The following is a 17,614-nucleotide window of genomic DNA, read 5'->3' on the forward strand; positions in this document are numbered from 1 at the left end:
GCTTTACACCAGAGGGGAGTTTAGTCACTTACCTCCCTTTCCCATATGTCTAGCACAGCATAGGCTGTTCCTACCCACCTGCTCCTAAGGTAGGTCATGTTTTCCCCATTTTCCTCTACCTTCTGTTCTCTATACATCTTGTCCTGCCCTGAGCACTGCACTCAGTGATGCTGGCTTTAATAAACAAAAAAAAACAACCAGTAGAGACTTTGAATTTTATTAACCTACAAGTTTTATATTCTCTCCAAGCCTCTCCACATTCTGCCTCAGCACTGCCGTGCTCGGGGACCTCAGTTTATTAAACTAAATCTCAGCCCAGCCTGGCTCACACCGGCTCTCCCCCACGGGCGGGCGGGAAGCAGCACCCACCCCTGCTTCCCCCTGCGGCAACGGTCTCATGGAGGAGCACAGCCCCGCTGCGGGACGATCCGACGGGCACGGCAGCACCTGCGCGGGGGGCTGACCCACCACAGGCCCGGGGCGCGGTGGAGGTGGGAGGGCAGGCCCGGGGCGCGGTGGAGGTGGGAGGGCGGGCCCGGCGGTGCCGGAGCTGCTGCTGCTGGGCGGGCTGGAGCTCAGGTGAGGAACGGCAGGGGCGGAGGGACAGTTGGCCTTCGGCCCCGGGGTGCTGTGGAACGCAGCGGCAGAGACGGCCCTAGGGCAGTTGCTGGCCGGCGGGTGGGTAACGAGGGGCGCGGCTCCTTCCTTAGGGATGTGGAAGGTGTGCGGCCTCAGCTCCGGGGCTCCGCAGAGGGGGCGAAGCGGGGTTTCGGTTTGGTGTCCTGGTGCTGAGGCAACGGGACCAGCACCGTGAGGAAAGGTGCGGGGTTGAGTTTTGGTTAATGGCTTCTGCCGGAGCAGGGGAGCTGAGCTCCCCCAGAGGAAGGCCCGGCCTCTTTGTTAGCTGTAAACAAATGGAAACCTAATTTATTTCTGTAGTGACAACCTAAGGAGATGGAAGTCAGGAAGAGAGTTCTTGGTTTGATGAGACAAAATTAAGTCGACCGCAGGCATTTCTGTGGTAATGCTGAAAGTCTGCGTTGAAGGCAAATAAGTATAGATTGCTTATGTCCTTAAACTATGTGTTTCTGTATTTTACAGGTCTGGGCTTAAGAGTACTGCACTTGAAAGGGTAAAGACACTTTCAGGAAATAACATCCCTGTAATATTTAATACCAGCTAATTAAGGGTGTGTCTTCTCAACAACTGATTTTCTTCCCAGCACAGCTTTGCCTATACCTAACTTTTATCCAGATCACAGGCGATGCGGGGGAAACTAAGGGTACCCTCCTTTTAGAAACTTACAGGACAAAGGTCACAGCCTGCACTTTCAAGTTTGTCCTGCCATCAGTGTGCCAAGCTGTGTGCTTGCTCATGGAACATACCATTGTTTGCTGGGTTTAATGCTTTAGTAAGAACACTAGAGAAGCCAGGATTCATATTCTTAGTGGACATCATGCCTTGTCCTTGCGGCAAAGGTAGGAGAGTCAGGACAGACCTAGTAAGTAAGCTAAGCACAGTAAATGTTGACTATAAAAGCATTGCAATTACTTGGTGAATACGAAAATGTAAAGAAAAATTTTCTTGTTTAATGAAGTTACTTCACCTATAGTTTAAAGGGTATTATTTCCTTTGCTTCATAAGGAAGTTAGTACTAAGTCTTGAAACTGCATGAAATGGATGCAAGTGCTGGTCAATGAATAACTAAGTAAAGCTATAAAATGAACCAGTTTTATTTCTCTAGCTCAGGAAGTTATTTTAGAAAGAAAGAATACATGTAAGAAACAAGATGCCTCATGCTGGGAGACGATACCAAGATAAGCAGTACAGGCACCATGAGAACCATGGATCTGATAGATATGAGGAAGACAGAAGAGTGAGAAAACCATACCCATACGATACAAGGTACGTCTCTATCACCTTAAAGAAACACATCATAGCAGGTCTTTAACATGCCTTTTAATTTTGTTTGCTTTTCTGTACCTTCATGTTACAATAGTAAAGAAAGCATTTACTCACCCTTGAAATTGTGAAGCATGAACACGCCACGTTTGGAATCAGAGAGCGATTTTACACTTAGAAATTTAACCCTTTCCTTTGTAAAGAGAGGGGACAGAAAAATAGACTGTGTGACACAGGCAGAGGTGTGCATTTCCTGAGTTATCTGGATCAAGCTGGGTCACAAGCAGGTGTAGTGTGGCCATGTGTCTTAGTACTGTTTGTTCCTTAGGAGGCTGGTCAGTAGGTGACAAGAAGCCATGGCTTGCCAAGTATTCATTGCTTAAATGAGAATGTTACATGACTGAGGCAAGCACGGGGACCTTCTGAAGTCTCAGATTGCTCTATTTCACCTGTGAACAAGTTGATATTAATCTAAACCAAAATTACTTTCAGTACGTGCAGTCGGTAAATGAGTATTTAAGTGTCTAAGGCTGTTTACAGCACTTGATAGTGGGTCAGCCCGTATCATTGCAATAAGCAGATCAACTAATGGGTTTGGAGTGACAAATAAACTCTTCGCCTTCCAGCCTGGCCAGCCTACAGAATATTAGGCGTGAGCTTAGGCTGTTTCCTTTAAGGCATGACAGTGCTTGCATTGTGGGAGAGAAGTCTGTAGCTCTAAATGGCACTGGCAAATTAGCCATGGCAGTAACGTGTTCATCATGTGTAGTCTCTGGGGCCATGATTGTAGGGCAATTTAAGAATAGAAACAAAGAGGGAGAGGAGATAAAATATAATTAAGATTATTGAAAAGCTGAAATAAAGAACTACACCCTCATAATACGCATGTTAGCAAGAAAAACAGAATGAGAATAAAAGCAGCAGTGAAGAGCACTGTGTAGACTAGGAGTACTTATGACAAAGTATAAAACATTTGGATGGTGGTATCTTATTGTGTTATGCAAATAGCTAATTAAATTTTCTTCTGTCTCTCCTAAATCATGAAAAAATGGAGAGAAATGGAAACAAAGGTCAGCCTAAGAATCATCCTTAGAGGCTGAATGACTGTCCTTGGCAAAAGCAGAGATCAGGAGGGGATATAGTTAAATTATTTTGAACATATTAGAAGTGAAAGCAGCAGATGCCAGGAATGTATTCATTGAACTGTGGAGAGAAAAAAAAAAAAAAGGATGTGTTTTTGGGCATGGCTTGTTTTGGGTTGGGGTTGGGTTTTTTTTTCTTTTTTTTTTTTCATATATAGCCTAATATGAGCAATGTGTGAAAGGATAGCTATAAATTAAACCACCACTTCTTAATAAAGCCCTTCTCTGGACTTCTTGGTTTTGCTGTTGGTTTGAAATGACTGGACATGTAGACTGAAAATTGGTGAATGGACTGTAAAGGCCCAGGACAACAGACCATCCCTATATCCATGGATGATTAGAGGAAGCTGCAGCTAAAGTCTGTAATAGCCATGGAGATAACAAGAGTCAAGCTGAGAATCTGGGGTCACTAGCCCTCACTACAACTAATCAAAAAACTTTTCCATCAGTTGTTTTGATAGAGTTTAGCTTAACCTATCAGCATTTCCCCTACTTAGCTCTCATGACAAAACCAGCTGCTCTTGTAAGGACATTTCAGTATTTTGGTGAAGACTGATTGACCGAAAGACCTCCTCTGTAATGAAATAGATAGGAAGAGTTTTGTGGAAGCTGTAATTTGGATGTCTAATGCTTTTATTCCTTACAAGCAAGACTTTCTAGCCAGATTATTTCTCTTAAGAAATGCATTTCTTTCTGAAGCTCTTACAGCAACCTTCATCTCACTGCTGAGGTGAAAGAGTTGTATTACCCAGGACTGGAAAGTCCTGAAGGAAAACAGAAGCAAAGGTGGCCAAAATAGGCCGTTGTGAGAGGAGAAAAACAGAAAGCATCTAAAACAAAGAATTTTTTTTTCCCTAATTGTACTCTGTTGCTGAACATTAGGGTTGGGTGTTTTTTTTTTTTTTTTTGTTTGGTTTTTGTTTTGTTTTGTTTTCTGGCAAGTAGCAGAATACAATAGAGAGAAGCAGCTGCATCAGAAGTACCAAAGGGATTGCTTTCAAGTTAACTGGAAGTCTTATAAATCACACAGCTTATTTAATTTATGTGACACAGCTGTGCAGGATGCTTTGGTGGTTGCACAAGACACAGGACAAAGGTCAGAAAAATCAGAAATGTTTCAGCCAAGTAGAGCTGTTGGCAACTGCACACAGAGATGCTAGCATTGGTCTTGTTATTGAATGTCTTAATTAAAATGTAAAAAACTACAAAGAATATGATTTAAGGTGGATGAATGAGATAATATTTCTAAGTTGAATCCGGAATTGGATGAAGATAAACCCAAGTGAAGTGCAGCGATACTGGGACACAAAACTACAGTTGAAAATGCTGATCTGTGGATAAGAAAGTCAAGATAAAAACTGAATAGGAAGAAGACTTTTAAAAATAATAGTGCTGAATGAGACTTAAAATACCCTTTAATAGCAAGATTGTCCAGCTGTACCTTGAAAAAGACAAGCTCCAGTTCTCCTTCAAATGAGGGAGGACATTTAGATTAGAAAACAATATACAGCTAATGTTTCTTTTAACCTGAGTGTTACCTCGCTTTAAAAAGGGCAACTCGCACTTTTCTCATAGAATAATCTAAATCTCACCAACCTTAAAAGTCATCAGGCTTCAGATGTGGAGTTGTGTATCATTGCAGCAAAGTGGACAATTCCATTTTGAGGTATACAAATGAAGAGTCTATCGGAGACATGAGAAAATTATTTTATTGGGTCAATTTTAGATTCCTTTTCAAATATCAGCAAATACCTGAAAAAAGAAACCTAAATAGGCAGGGGTTTTCTTCCCCACTTTAAAATCTTTATGTTTTGGGGGGTTTTTTTAATAACTTTCATTCTTTTAAAAGGCATCGTTCTGAGACATGATAATTGGAAGTAAAACTTTGACAAACTGCTTACCCATGACATAGGTGTGCTATTATACACCTGTATTGTGTGAGAATATTTTTCGTTTTTATTCTCTGGGCTGCTGTAGACTAGCTAAACTGTTTTTCATAAAAAAAAGCTGTTACTTGTTTTTATAGGAGAAAGAAGTCCCCCCCACACATCCTCCTCCTTGATACTGTTCACAAGTAGCCTAAACAATTCAGCCAGACTACTCAGTAATTCCACAGCTTTCTCAAGTAAGAATGATTAAGTGCAAATGTCCACGTGAACATGGATTTATGCAAGTATTTGGGATAATCCCTTTACAAAACATGCAAGCAAAAAAAAGATCGGATACCTGCAAAGCAGGCTAGCTGGTTCCTCTAACAGGGGCATCTGCTAATTTCTTATGTTCTAATGTTCAGGAGAGCATCATCTAATTATATTAGTTGTTTATTGTAGATCAACAGAAGACATCCGAGATGTCCAGCACTCAAGAACTTCTACTGTTTGCTCAGAGCCTTACTCTAAAACCTCAGGAGCAGCATTGGAATACTTTGGCCCACCACCAGACTATTATCCTCCCAAGGAAACCTTCTCAATGAAGTGTTCAAAGGTATGCACAACAAGAGGTATGTGAGATTCTTATTGCCTGCCATCCATCCCTCTCCTTCCAAGGACTAGTCTTGATTTTGGTTTCTGTCTTTAGAAGCACAACAAAGTAAAGCTAAAGAATTATTTAAAAAGCTTCCAAACAAACTGGGAGAGTTAATGAATGGAATAACTGAGGGTTACTAGCATGTTTTAGGCATCTAAATGTAAGATTTATAGAGGTACTTAGATCCTTGAAAATGCATCTCCAGAATAGTATTCAGAGGATCAGTGGGTCATGTATGTAATCACCCAGGTTGTGCAGCAGAAGTTAATCTTTGGAATTTAGGAATACAATAGATATTTGCATCTGCAGGCAATTTAAAGATGGCTGTTGAAACTTTGATGCTAGTTTTTTTTCTGACACATTCTTCTCAGACTTTTTATCAGCTCTGAATTTAATCCAGTGATCACTTAAACATCTTTATAAATCACCATTGTGGGAGACAAAACTATTTTACTTGTTCCTGAAAACGGGGGGCCCCCCCCAAGTGACTTTCTTTTAGTGAAGAAAGTCACTAAAATGCCTATTACTGCTTTAAAGTTTTCCCTCTTCCAGGTCAATGACCATTCTCACCTTGTTTGTAGGAAAGGCCCACTGCAATCTGAGTTGAAACGTGCAATTAGGTGCAAAGTCTTTGGCTGAAGTCTACAAACAGCCTTTCAGTGTTCAGTAGAGAGACAAATTAAGAGTTTATTTGAAAGTGGATTAACATACGTAATGTCAGATTACTTCTTCACCCCATGAATGAAAGTTGAATAATACACTTGCTTTGCTCTAAATATTTCCCTGAATCTGAATATGTGAACGATTTTAAGAGTGAGCTGAACCACTGTCCTTTATAAGTACGTTCTGTGTATTTGTCTGCAGTTTTTCATCTAGAGTTAACTCCAATAGTTAGTACAGCATATTTAAACATCCAACGCCATAGTGATATTTATCCCTGATAAAATTTTATCAGCAGTTTCTTCTTCAACAGTACTAATTTAAACTTGTTTGAGAAACTCTAGAAAACTCCATGCCTTATTTTATCACAGCTTTAGAAAAATGAAGTGGCAAGTTATATTTAGTTTACAGTTTCACTGGTTGTTTAGACTTATGGATAGCTTAATGTGACTTGATGTTTTGGTTTGGTTTGGGTTTTTTTCCCGTGCATTTGCTTCTCATTATTTCAGTGCATCATTAACATTTTCAAAATGTCCTAGTTTTGGATGCATCAGTTGGTGATGATGATTTCACTTTCACCCTTCCCCCAAGTATGGCTCAGAATTTTCCAAAAATTTGATGTTTTGAGTTTGCAGTGGAGGAGGGAAAAGAGATCATGTAGGAAAAAAAACCCAACAAAATCTTTAATTAGCAGTTTTATTTCAAAAAATGAATACATTGGAGGGTGTTAAGATTATGAGAACTTTACTCCCCTGTTTGATTTTTGAAAGTACCAAGACTTGGCAGGATTTTCTAGAGCCGTTTTGCAGAATTCGGTATTCCCTGCAGTCATAGTAAATGTTATAAAAAATAAAAGCTACATGAATTGTTTACTAAAAAGTCAGTATATGTGAGCTGCAACTTCTTATAGCAAGAAAAGTCTTGTAAATACTTTTTAACCATCTTTGCCTTTTGCCAGTGACTTATCAGCACTCCGGTGAAATTCCCCCTTCCCAATCACCATAATTCTAAAATAAACATCAAACAAGGCCAGGAAATCAAGCGATGTACCACAGTCTTTTATAAATCAACAACTGAAATGTTTAATGATCCTTAGTTTCTGACTGTACATCACTCTACTTGCACTACGGGTTTGTTTTGTTGTTTCTTTTTTTCTTCTGCCCATCAAATACGATAATGCTCTTTGTGCATGTTGACCAGTTTGGCATACTAGAGAGAAGTTCTAAACAACCAGAGCTCTGAAATGTATTTGCTTCACCTAAATACAGCCCTCCTCATACATGTTTTCCACAGCAACAGCCCAAAAAGCTAAAGCTGAGTTTCAGAAACAGGCAAGTTATTTTTGCAGAGATCCTTCGAACACCTTAGCTGCAAGCAGCAGCACAAAAAAAGGATGTTCTCCTACCTTTGTTATTCCCACCTTCCCTGCCTAATCACCACCTCCTTTTTTATTTTTCCTACAACCACATTAACAAAATAAACCCAACCCAAATATAATGGAAAGAACAAGTGATACTGACCCCTTTTGCTGGTAGGAACAATTGATACCATCTAGGAAACGTCAGAACATTCATCTCCTTTTAATCCTTTCCTCTTGAAAACAGAAGGAAAAAGAGTCTGTTAAAATGTTTTATAAGCAATACCTATGCAAAGCCATTCAGGTAGGATCATGTGGCTGGATCATACAAGGCACTTAATTATGCATCCTCTCAAATAATGTACTAGAGTACAAATTTAGGAGGACCATTAGAGTTTGGACCAGTAGAGAGTGAGCTGTCCTCTGAAGCCTGAGTCAACAGAAGAGTGAATGGTTGATCTTAAATTGGTCATAGATACTTGGTCACTTAACCTTGAAAGCTTTGCATTTTCTTTTTCTTGTGTATGTTGGTGTGAAAGAGGTGGGATAATGCAATCCTAGGATAATGCTTCCTCTAGTTTTGCTCAGACAGTGCAGGTAAACTAAGTTTCTCTCATCTTCAATCTGTATGTGACTCAAGAAATGCCTGCACTTTTTCCTTATGTAGAACAGTACTGTGCTGGTCATCATTTCTGAGCTAGTAACTTATTTTTTAGAAGCTCTTCAACCCACTTGGCATTTAAGGGAGACAGCACTAAAAAGGTTAGAAAACAGTTTGTGGGAGAACAAGTATAATTGAATCCTTGTTCTTTACTGCCATGAATACAGCTTTGCACCATGAATAGTGTCAGATTTCTTAAGCATATTGTAGGCACTTCCAAACAATCAGGCCTTTAGCCTACATTCGAACATACACAATTGTTAAAACCTTCAGACCAATTTCCTCTCAGAAATAGACAACGTTACGGTTTGTAACAAGAAGAACAATCTCCAATTTCAAGCATAGCTGGGAGGAAATATCAAACTGAATTTATTTAGAGGAGGAAATAGAATTAGGGAGTAACAGATACTTTCTCCAGGATATATTCATGCATTAACAAGCCACCATTAATTGAAATGTAAGCATCTATAAGCTTTTGTTTTTACAAAACACAGTCCAATATTTTTCCTGTAGCTATGAAAGCTGGCAAATACTCATAGACTGGAAAAAATACTGAGATGAAAAGTCACCCTGAATACAGGGTTCACACTAGTAGACACTTGGTTTGAGTTACCCCATTGTTCATAACTGTTATACTGCTGCTATGTTGCTCTGTGATGTTCTGATATCATTCTTCTTGGACTCAGACATGGGACCAGAGGGGAAGAGTATTTTGCACAGCACTTGTATCCCTTCCAGTGCTGAGGAGATGTTGGGGAAAAATAGTGGTCTGCAGGAGGCATTGGACTGGAACAGAAGACCTGTAGCTTTAGTTACATATATTCAAAACCACTGAAGGGTCATTCAGTGTGCATGATGTGGGTAACCTGCTTTGTGTATGAAAAAAGGCATTTGACAAGCACGTTCAACAGCACATGTTAGGTCTTTCCAGGAGTGGTCAGTAGGATACTTACGTTTTGGTGGAGGCGCCCATAGAATTAGAAACTGGTGTATTTTGTAGCCCATTATATTCAAATTTTGCCCCTGCAATCTGCCATGCTTAGCTCCTTTACACTGGGCTCAAAGCTGTCACGCATTGTTCCTCCAGGAGTTAATTTGAATGTATTTCTCTGTAAGAAGGGAACACTAAGGTCCCCTATAGTCTCATTGTAATTAGATGGCTTCCACTTCCTATCTGTTGCAAAGTAGTTTTAAATATAGCGTGACTAACAGACTGAATCTGCCAATAAGTTTTTAATCTTGTAATTGTGAAGACAGAGGATATTAGTAGTGGGAATTGGATGGAACTGTACAGATTGAAATTATCCCAGTTATAAAAAATGGTTAATTAAAATTGTGCAGTAACAAGACACAGTGGCAAAGCTGCAGGTATCCTTCCTGTTCTGAAGTTAAAGTATTTCACTTGGAGGAAAGTCCTGTTTGTTGTGAAATAAAAATGCCCATGAGCAGTTAGCTATATAAAAACATGTAGGGGAGCTAACTGAGCTGCAGATGCTAAATGTTACCTTTAGCAAACTGTTGTCCTGCCAACATATGGGACTTCCCTAGGCCCACATCTTTATATCAAGGGGTTTTTTTTCATCCGAGTTCTGGCATTGTGCTGACATGTACACTGTTGTTTTTAGAGAAGGGAGAACTATAACTGAGAAGACTCACTCTAAGTTGGCAGGGGGAGATACTGTCAAAGTTGATGATAGCTGTTGGATATGCGTTAGATTCTAGCCTGTGCTTCCCTACTGGGAAATCTTAGCTTTCTACCAGCATTGAACCTGGAGCTGGATCATCTTTCCTGTAAGACCACTGGGTTTGTCTTCCCCATATCCAACCGAAATTCTGGGAACCAAGAAAAACTCTTTAAAAAGTGGCTCTCAGGACTAATTGATACAGCCCACTGACTACGTATTGCATGTAGCTCTCTTCCTTGAGCAGTTGCTCTTGGTTCACGTAAAGGAGAAAAATCCACCCCGTCAGGAATGCTGCTCACCAAGTGTGACAACCCACAACTGTTACAGTGAATGAGAAGCTCAGATTCACAGGTGCCTCCAACCTGACCTACCTTAAGACAGATTATGATTGCTTAAAGAGCAGTAACACCCCAATCTTTGTGCTTTCTAAAGGCGGCTCAGTTTCAGTTCAAATGGAGGGAGTGGCTATGGAAAGTTGGCATAAGGAACAAGAGTGTTTCATTGTTTTCTGAACTCTTAAGAAAAAAAAAAACAAACCTCCCCTAAGTTTGTTTCAATACCAAGGTATTTGTTTACTGCTTGAAAGAACTACGGGTACATTAGGAAGAAGAAAGGCCATTTCCTGAAAGGCAGACCATGAGGTGACTCTGTAGAAACCTACCAGTGCTACAGATACTTGTACAGCTTTTTAGAGCCATTGTATTTAAATCAGTATTGCCACATGTTACAGTTTAATACAAGACGTTGCTTCCCACCCTCTCCAAAATTATGGAAGATGACTCATGCTCTGTTAACAGGAGAGAGATCAAGAACATGCTAGAAGTGATGCTTTAAAGAACTACTGGGAACAAGTAAATCAAAGCTGTTTGTTCCCAGGCAGGGGCTGGGTTGTGCTGAAACTGTGCCTTGATGGCCAAGTAAATATTAGTGTCATGCAGCAGTGGGAAGCCATGGGGATAGAGGCTGATGCAGTAGTTCTGCAAATGAAGTCCACCCTTTCCTGTGGAAATTGGAACAGCACTATTTAGAGAATGGGAGGGAATTAAGCAGAAGGAGTAGATCAGGTGGGACAGTAGGTCTTTAAGGGAAGATGATACACAGAAAAAAACAGGACAATGTTTGGATCTCAGCACTCTGTGAATGTACGGCTCTTCTGAATCATTAAAACCAAGGCGGGTCATCCTTTGAGATTTCCTAATGAAGTGATTATCTTGACTAAAGAGGGATAACTTGTTAAATGATAATAAAAAATACTTCTTTCTCAAGCCCATAAATCATTTAATTTTCCCAGGTTTAACTATTTTTCCAGCAATTTCCAGTAAGATCAATATCTCAAATGCGCATAAATGTCTTGGGCATTTTCTTGCCATTTAAATTCAGTTGGCTCTGCGTATGTAGTTCCCTTGGGTCTTTGAAAAGCCAAGATTGTGCTGGTGTTACATTGCCTAACTGTTGTGGTTTAGGGCTGGGTTGTGGGTTTTTTCTGCCTTTGAACATTACTCTATTAGGGAGATTTTAACATAACTCAGTGAAAGCTGAATCTACCACTGGCTGAAGAACACAGATACCTACAAAAACAATGGTGGGGTGGGAGTTTGGGGCGGGGAGATTCGTTTGTTTATGACAAAGCTGTATATTGCCCTGATCCTGCATGGGTGAAGGTGGTTGAATGTTGAATTCTTGTAACTGGTTTCAGTAAGATCTTGATTTGTACTGGTATCCATAAGGGGAATAATACTGTTAGCAAGGTGTTTTAATGCCTTGCACCCAGGTTTAATATCTTTAATCTATTCATAGAATCATAGAATGGTTAGGGTTGGAAAGGACCTTAAGATCATCAAGTTCCAACCCCCCTGCCATGGGCAAGAAATACCTCCGAAAAGTAGAAAGTTACCCAAACTAAGAAATAAACCAAAAGACTATTTTCAGTGATGAAGGCTGGGAGAATGAGTTTTATTGTGTGTTCAGCCTCTAACTCCCCTCATCCCTTCTCCTGGATTGACCCCTAATGGGATGCGGCACAGGCACTGCTGACCAGCGCTGCTGTGCTACCACTGCTGTCAAGGTGGCAAATGGGCACCCCTTGGGTCTGCCAGCTGGGTACTGCTGGTCCCAGTATTACTGCAAAGGAAGCAGAGGGAGAAAGCAAACTAGAATGGAGAATAAAGGACACTAATTATTTTAGAGGGACACAGGACTGTTAACTGACGAGGAGGAATGATACCAGACGAAACAGGAGAAAGAATCCATGTGCAGTCAATAAAGGAAAAAAGTGACTGCTGTGCCAAGACACAGTGGAGGGAGAAGCTTGAAGGCCTCTATTAGTCAGGTCCTTGTGGGAGGAGAGCTTGACACAAACAACCAGAAATTTGACAGTTGCGGAAATACAGGAACAAACATGAATTGGCTGTTTTACTTCATGTACACACACTGTGATCCTGACACCTGAACGCTGGCACCATCCTGCCCCAGTGCCTGGATAAAAATTGCATGAGACCTGAGCACACAGTTGAGTTACTGGGTACCACACAGTCAGCCACAGTGTAGTTTTATGAGACAGAGCATAGGGATTTAACAGCTCACCTCACCTGTAGAGTTTCAGGTGTTTCTCTGGTTCTGGCTTTGTTATTTCCCCCACTAAACCCATGCCAGCACAATTGCTCATAGCAGGAAACCTACTCAGAAAAAAAAAAAGACTGGATTAAAGCAAAGTTAACAAATATGATATATTGAAGTTATTATCCATCACTCTCCATAAGACTGAGATTTTAATGGAATGAATAAAGACAATTATTTGGAAAGTTCTGGCTTTTAAATTGCAGCCGTTCTCACCCTCAGTGCTGGAAACCAGTGCATTAAAGCATGGGAAAGGAAATGGAAATCCAGGAGCCCAGACTTGAGGCTTGTTACTTGCTCAGTGTGGGGAGGGTTAGTTCTTCTCCTACGGCTACAGTCCCTGATGAAGAGTCCCTCTCCAGCATCCTTGCAGGCCCCAAATCAAGTAACTTCCCTGCAGGAAGACCTATTGGCAGTTCAATTTCTGCAGCTGTAACTCCTAAGATGACATAGCTAACTGGCATGTGAAAGCAGGAATGGCAACACAGACTCAGAAGTGTGGCTTTTAACTCAGCCCTTTCTGCCAGCAGTTGACTGCTTGACATAGGTCACTGTCAATAAATGTGCATTAGCATACCCTGACAGAGCTAAGATCTAAAACTTCACTGTCCTTTTATTCCTTATTTCTCAAGTCTGTCTATCCTGCTTATACTAGTATAGTAGGATTAAGTATCAGCTTGTAACTATCAGAGATCATGGTTGCACAAGGCTTTTGGGATGCTGAGGTCAAGATCCGAACATTAATATTTCCGTCAAAGCCCTGACGGTTGTACAAGGGTTTAGGGATTTCCACTAATTGTCTGCTCCTTTTGCAAGCCCTGGTGGCTCTCTTTGTAGACCTATAATTCACAGCTTCATTCTACGTACTGCTTAGCATGATAGGATATTCTTTAATACAGGAGGCTTTGTTATTGCACTTTTTTTGTTGTGGTGGTGATGTTGGCATTTTTTAAAGTTGATACATGCAATGTAAATAACTGGTGGAGTAACTGCTAATGAATCTCTCTCCATTGTTTAGTTACTCTAATCAATTCTGTAGCAGGCATGTGTGAAAACTGTTCAGGTACATGCAAAACCTGCCCAACCTGAACGCCCTGTCTAAGGGAATTTTTCAAGCATGCCATTAAAGCATCTACTGCTGCAGTTAAAAATACAGTGGACCTACACTGATCGTATGTTATTGCATGAGAAGAGAGAAAGCCCTACTGTGGTACCAGCAGTCAACTCAGTGAAATGAAGGGGTTGCATTCAGAATTTGTGTGAACACATAGGAAGTTTTGAACAGCATCATTGAGGATTGGGGACAGTTATAAATGTGGGGAGGTTAGCAGCAGGTGCTGACTACTTTGACAAGAGAAAATTGCCTTTTCTAAAGCTCAGCAAGGTGATGTACAGGAAAAGTTGATGCATAGTGAGTCAGAGTGCCTCACCAGTCATAGAGGAAAAGGAAATTCTGAAGACAGTGGTAGAAGAAAGCTGGACTGGTCCTGAATTCCCTACTTCCCAAACATATTTAAAATTTATGTTTCCCTTAATCAAAGGGTCTTTCCTCCCTGTAGACTTGTAAGAACTGCTTCCTGATGGAGCAGTTTCTATGAAATCAGTAGTCAGCCCTTACAAAGGGAAGTGGCCTTCTGGGTGCAACACTGTCCAAGGGCCCTGAGGGCCTACGTTCACTCCCTGTATTTGGAAGGCATATTGTACAGCTCAAATGAGTAAACAAAAAATATTTGATCCAGTTCCAGTGGATGTCCTGTGCAGCTATTACCCTTTCAAAATATTTTGAACAGTCCTGGTAAAGTGATGATTCTGTCCCCGTGAAAAACGTTGAGTCATTTGGCTGCGTTGTTTGAATTTGGTACAAGGAGTTCCAAATCCTGCCTCATGGACTGAGATTTAAATTTCTCTTTACATTTAGCTTCACAAATATTTCCTTTGAAACATTTGAAGCCACCCGAACAGATTTGGTAACCAGCATTGTTATTGACCTGCTTCGCAGAAATGGTTGTGTGGAATGGTCAAGGAAAAGGCATGTTGTCATGCAAAAGTCAGCGTCACCTCTGAAGAACACATGCGCAGAACTGCACATTTAGTTCCTTCTCAATGAGAGCGTTTTGTCTTCTCTGCCTGCTCTACCTAATTCCTTTTAGGATATGAAGTCTATAATGTATGCACTTGTCTATACACACACACACACAAACTGAAACATGCTGAGTGAGCCTCAGATGTGCTGTTCCCAGGTATTACTACTATTATCACTGCTCCCCTTTGTGCTACTGGGGTAGTTTGCCAGGCCCCGATGTGAATGGGCTCAGTACCTACCTACTTAGGAGGTAACTACCTGTTGTATTAGGAGAAATAAGGGGACTGGTCTGGGTACAGGGGAAAGCAGGAACTCCTGAAGTGGCCAAAGACCCTTGTCAAACCAGTGCAAGCATCTTCCTGTGAAGAGCAAACGGCAGCAGGAAGGTGCTCATTACCTCAGCCCTCTGTGGAGGAAATAAGAAGGGGCAGAACAGGAATATCCAATAATCCGCTATGGCGGCTTTCACTAGCTAGCGCGGTTAGAAGCATCTGGCAAGGCAAGAGAGGAATTTGTCTGTCTTGTGTGCTGCTTCACCCCTTTGTTTTCAAGCCTATTACAGCCTTGACAGCAACTGAGCCATTGCTCAAGAGGAAAATGCCATGCTGATCAACGTTAGCAGCATAAAATGAAAGTCTGTATGCAAACTGTAGATCCAGCTCCACTTTAAAGACAACTTAAAAGATGCTGTGTTGAGCATCTTATGTTATTGGTTGTCACACTGCAGTGGAAGAATAAAGATTTACAATCCTGTAATTAATTTCAGAACCTGAGGAGCAGCACACATGATGCACTAGGGGTTTTCAGTTCCCAAATAGGTAACTCAGCTATGCTACACTTCAACATCTGTCATGTTTACTAATCTTAGTCTGACCCCTAGTGAGCTGTCACAGAATAATCAGATTTATCTAACAGATGCTGTGCCTTCCTGACAGACAGGTGGCTACCACAAAAAGAAGTCATCTATCTACTTTCCAACCCCATCTTAGAAAACTTTGGAACCTTTATCAGTAGGTTAAGACAAGAAAAAATCAGCTCAGAAATCATAAGCCCTTCTTCTGAATGTGTGGGTGAGGAAGAGCAAAAATGATCCAGTAGCAAATTCATTTAGCTTACCTTTGCATATAAAGTGGGTTTTCCCTCCTTCCCTCCTTATTTTCTGGGCAATTTTGAGCTGCTTCTCAAGATTTATGAAGAGATTTTTCTCTCTGAAGGAGATGAAGTGGAAGCTGCATCTGGTTAGATATGTTTAAATTAACAAACACTTAGTAAGACAAAAAAGGGGTGTAAGTTAAAGCAGTAATGACATTTTAAAGGACCTGAATAACTTGCCTAATTTTTTAAGCTATTAGAAGCTTCTATGTTTTTGTCAGCTTTAACCTCAGCATTTTGTTCATACTGGATGCATCTTGCTCAGTGTGTTCATGCCAAGTAGTTACAGGCCAAAATACAATCACTGTGCGCTTGCCTTGGCAATAATACAAGCACAGTAAATTTTTTATGGATTTCCCATGTGAAGATCCATTTATCAACACACTGAGAAATTAAAAAAAGTAATTTGCCCAACCTCTGAAACATACCCATGACAGCATGTGCTTGTTTGGGGTTTTATAAAGCAGCTGTAGCCAAGGGGACTATCTCAGTAGTAGTGCTCTCTGTCTATGGGTATGGGGTATTTGTGTCACATCCAGTTTGCACAAGATGTGGTTTTGACACCTATTTCCATCCTTCTGCTCCTTACAGGCATTTTGAAGTTTGTGGAAATCATGGTCAACCTCCTGGTGCTGATTTGTGTGGGCGCTGCCCAAGCCTCTGTTGCAGGCTTCACGTCCCTTGGTGGCTTTGGCACCGGCTCCTTTAGCCTGAATTCAGCCTATAGCCCCTTTGAGGGCACAGAGCTCCAGGAGGTGAGGGAGCTAGACATGCAGTTCACCCAGATGCGAGCCCCGTGCGTGTATGGCGGAGTAGCCTTCAGCTTAACAGCAGCAGCACTTACCCTTGTCTTCCTTGTCGTGGGAGCAAAACCCATCCAGCAGCTGAGGACAGGGCTGCTGGCAGGTGAATGTGCCTTCAACCTGCTGGCTGGTGTGGCATACGTCGCAGCAGTTGGCCTATACCTGCATTTTGTCAGCCAGGTGAATGCCACGGAGGTTTGCAAGAGGCGCGAGAGGCTGTATGCACGCCGTGGTTACACCTCCATGAACTGTGTGGTCCAGGGCGGTGATGCAGCTGTTGGCCTTTTTGGTGTCGTTGCTGCCTGTTTGTACTTCGCCAGCTTTGCGATCTGCATCCTTGCTATCCGAACCGTCCGTGCCTTCCAGAGCCACATGGCCAAGATTCAGCACAGCCCCAAAAGTGGCATTAGAGACAGAAGTGTCAGCAACCACCATGCCATCCATAGGACCCCAGAAAGGTCCCACAATGTCCAGGCTCTAGCCACATTAGTGTGAAGTCAGCTCTGGGGCTGTGCCAGAGAGCTGGAGCTTCAGGAAGGGACAGACACTGAGTGGCACATGCCAAACTGGTGACCAGACCACAATGTCTTGTTCTACAAGTTGCTGAACTGTGTATCAAACCACCAAATATAACAATACTGCTATCACATGATGTAATAAAATTGATGTTCAGCAGATGTTTTAGCAAGGGGTTTTGCATCAGTCTCTCAGGCTGGACTCCTGCGTTTAAAATGTGTTTGGTTGTAATGTCTTCATCCTGCACAGAACAATCCAAACAGCAATGGGCTGTTAACAGGTTGCAACCATAGCACTGTCAAACCTATGCTAACAACCACTTCCTTTCCCATGACATGAGGAATCGAGTACACAGCTAGGATGCACAGCCTTCAATGGATCTCGTGCCGGTCGATGCATCTTATTGCCTTATTCCACGCTGCTTAGAAAGCAAAAGACACTCAAGTGCTTCTCTGAATCACAGCCGAAGTTACCTTTGTGACCTTTTGTACTTGGGCTAGTGGAGCATTCT

General features: G+C 41.6%; 1 protein-coding gene across 5 annotated transcripts; it reads left to right on the top strand.

The window, feature by feature from the left end:
- Positions 1–499: 499 nt before the first annotated feature.
- On the top strand, positions 500–17,271 carry LOC133208633 (MARVEL domain-containing protein 3-like). 5 transcript variants are annotated; one of them, XM_061346645.1, is made up of 5 exons: positions 533–579; positions 1,102–1,189; positions 1,750–1,905; positions 5,375–5,544; positions 16,376–17,271. In XM_061346645.1, exons 3-5 carry the CDS (start codon positions 1,790–1,792, stop codon positions 17,080–17,082), a joined length of 993 nt encoding a protein of 330 aa, XP_061202629.1. In that variant the 5' UTR covers positions 533–579; positions 1,102–1,189; positions 1,750–1,789; the 3' UTR covers positions 17,083–17,271. The 5 variants fall into 5 exon arrangements, with proteins under 5 accessions (XP_061202631.1, XP_061202629.1, XP_061202628.1 ...); XM_061346647.1 differs by lacking the exon at positions 1,102–1,189 and having other exon boundaries at positions 500–579; XM_061346644.1 differs by lacking the exon at positions 533–579 and having other exon boundaries at positions 734–1,189.
- Positions 17,272–17,614: the final 343 nt, after the last annotated feature.

This window comes from Neopsephotus bourkii, unplaced genomic scaffold (genome assembly GCF_033783945.1).
Source record: "Neopsephotus bourkii isolate Nb327-2 ecotype Australia unplaced genomic scaffold, CSIRO-AGI_Nbou_v1 NB_272, whole genome shotgun sequence".
In the NCBI taxonomy this organism is placed as follows: Eukaryota; Metazoa; Chordata; class Aves; order Psittaciformes; family Psittacidae; genus Neopsephotus; species Neopsephotus bourkii.

What these genes read in the sequence shown, in the direction of transcription:
- LOC133208633 (XM_061346647.1), top strand. Translation starts at nt 1,790, where the DNA reads ATGCCTCATGCTGGGAGACGATACCAAGATAAGCAGTACAGGCACCAT. An exon ending in CCATACCCATACGATACAAG is followed by an intron (nt 1,906 to 5,374) that starts GTACGTCTCTAT and finishes TGTTTATTGTAG; the next exon opens with ATCAACAGAAGACATCCGAG. An exon ending in AAAGGTATGCACAACAAGAG is followed by an intron (nt 5,545 to 16,375) that starts GTATGTGAGATT and finishes TGCTCCTTACAG; the next exon opens with GCATTTTGAAGTTTGTGGAA.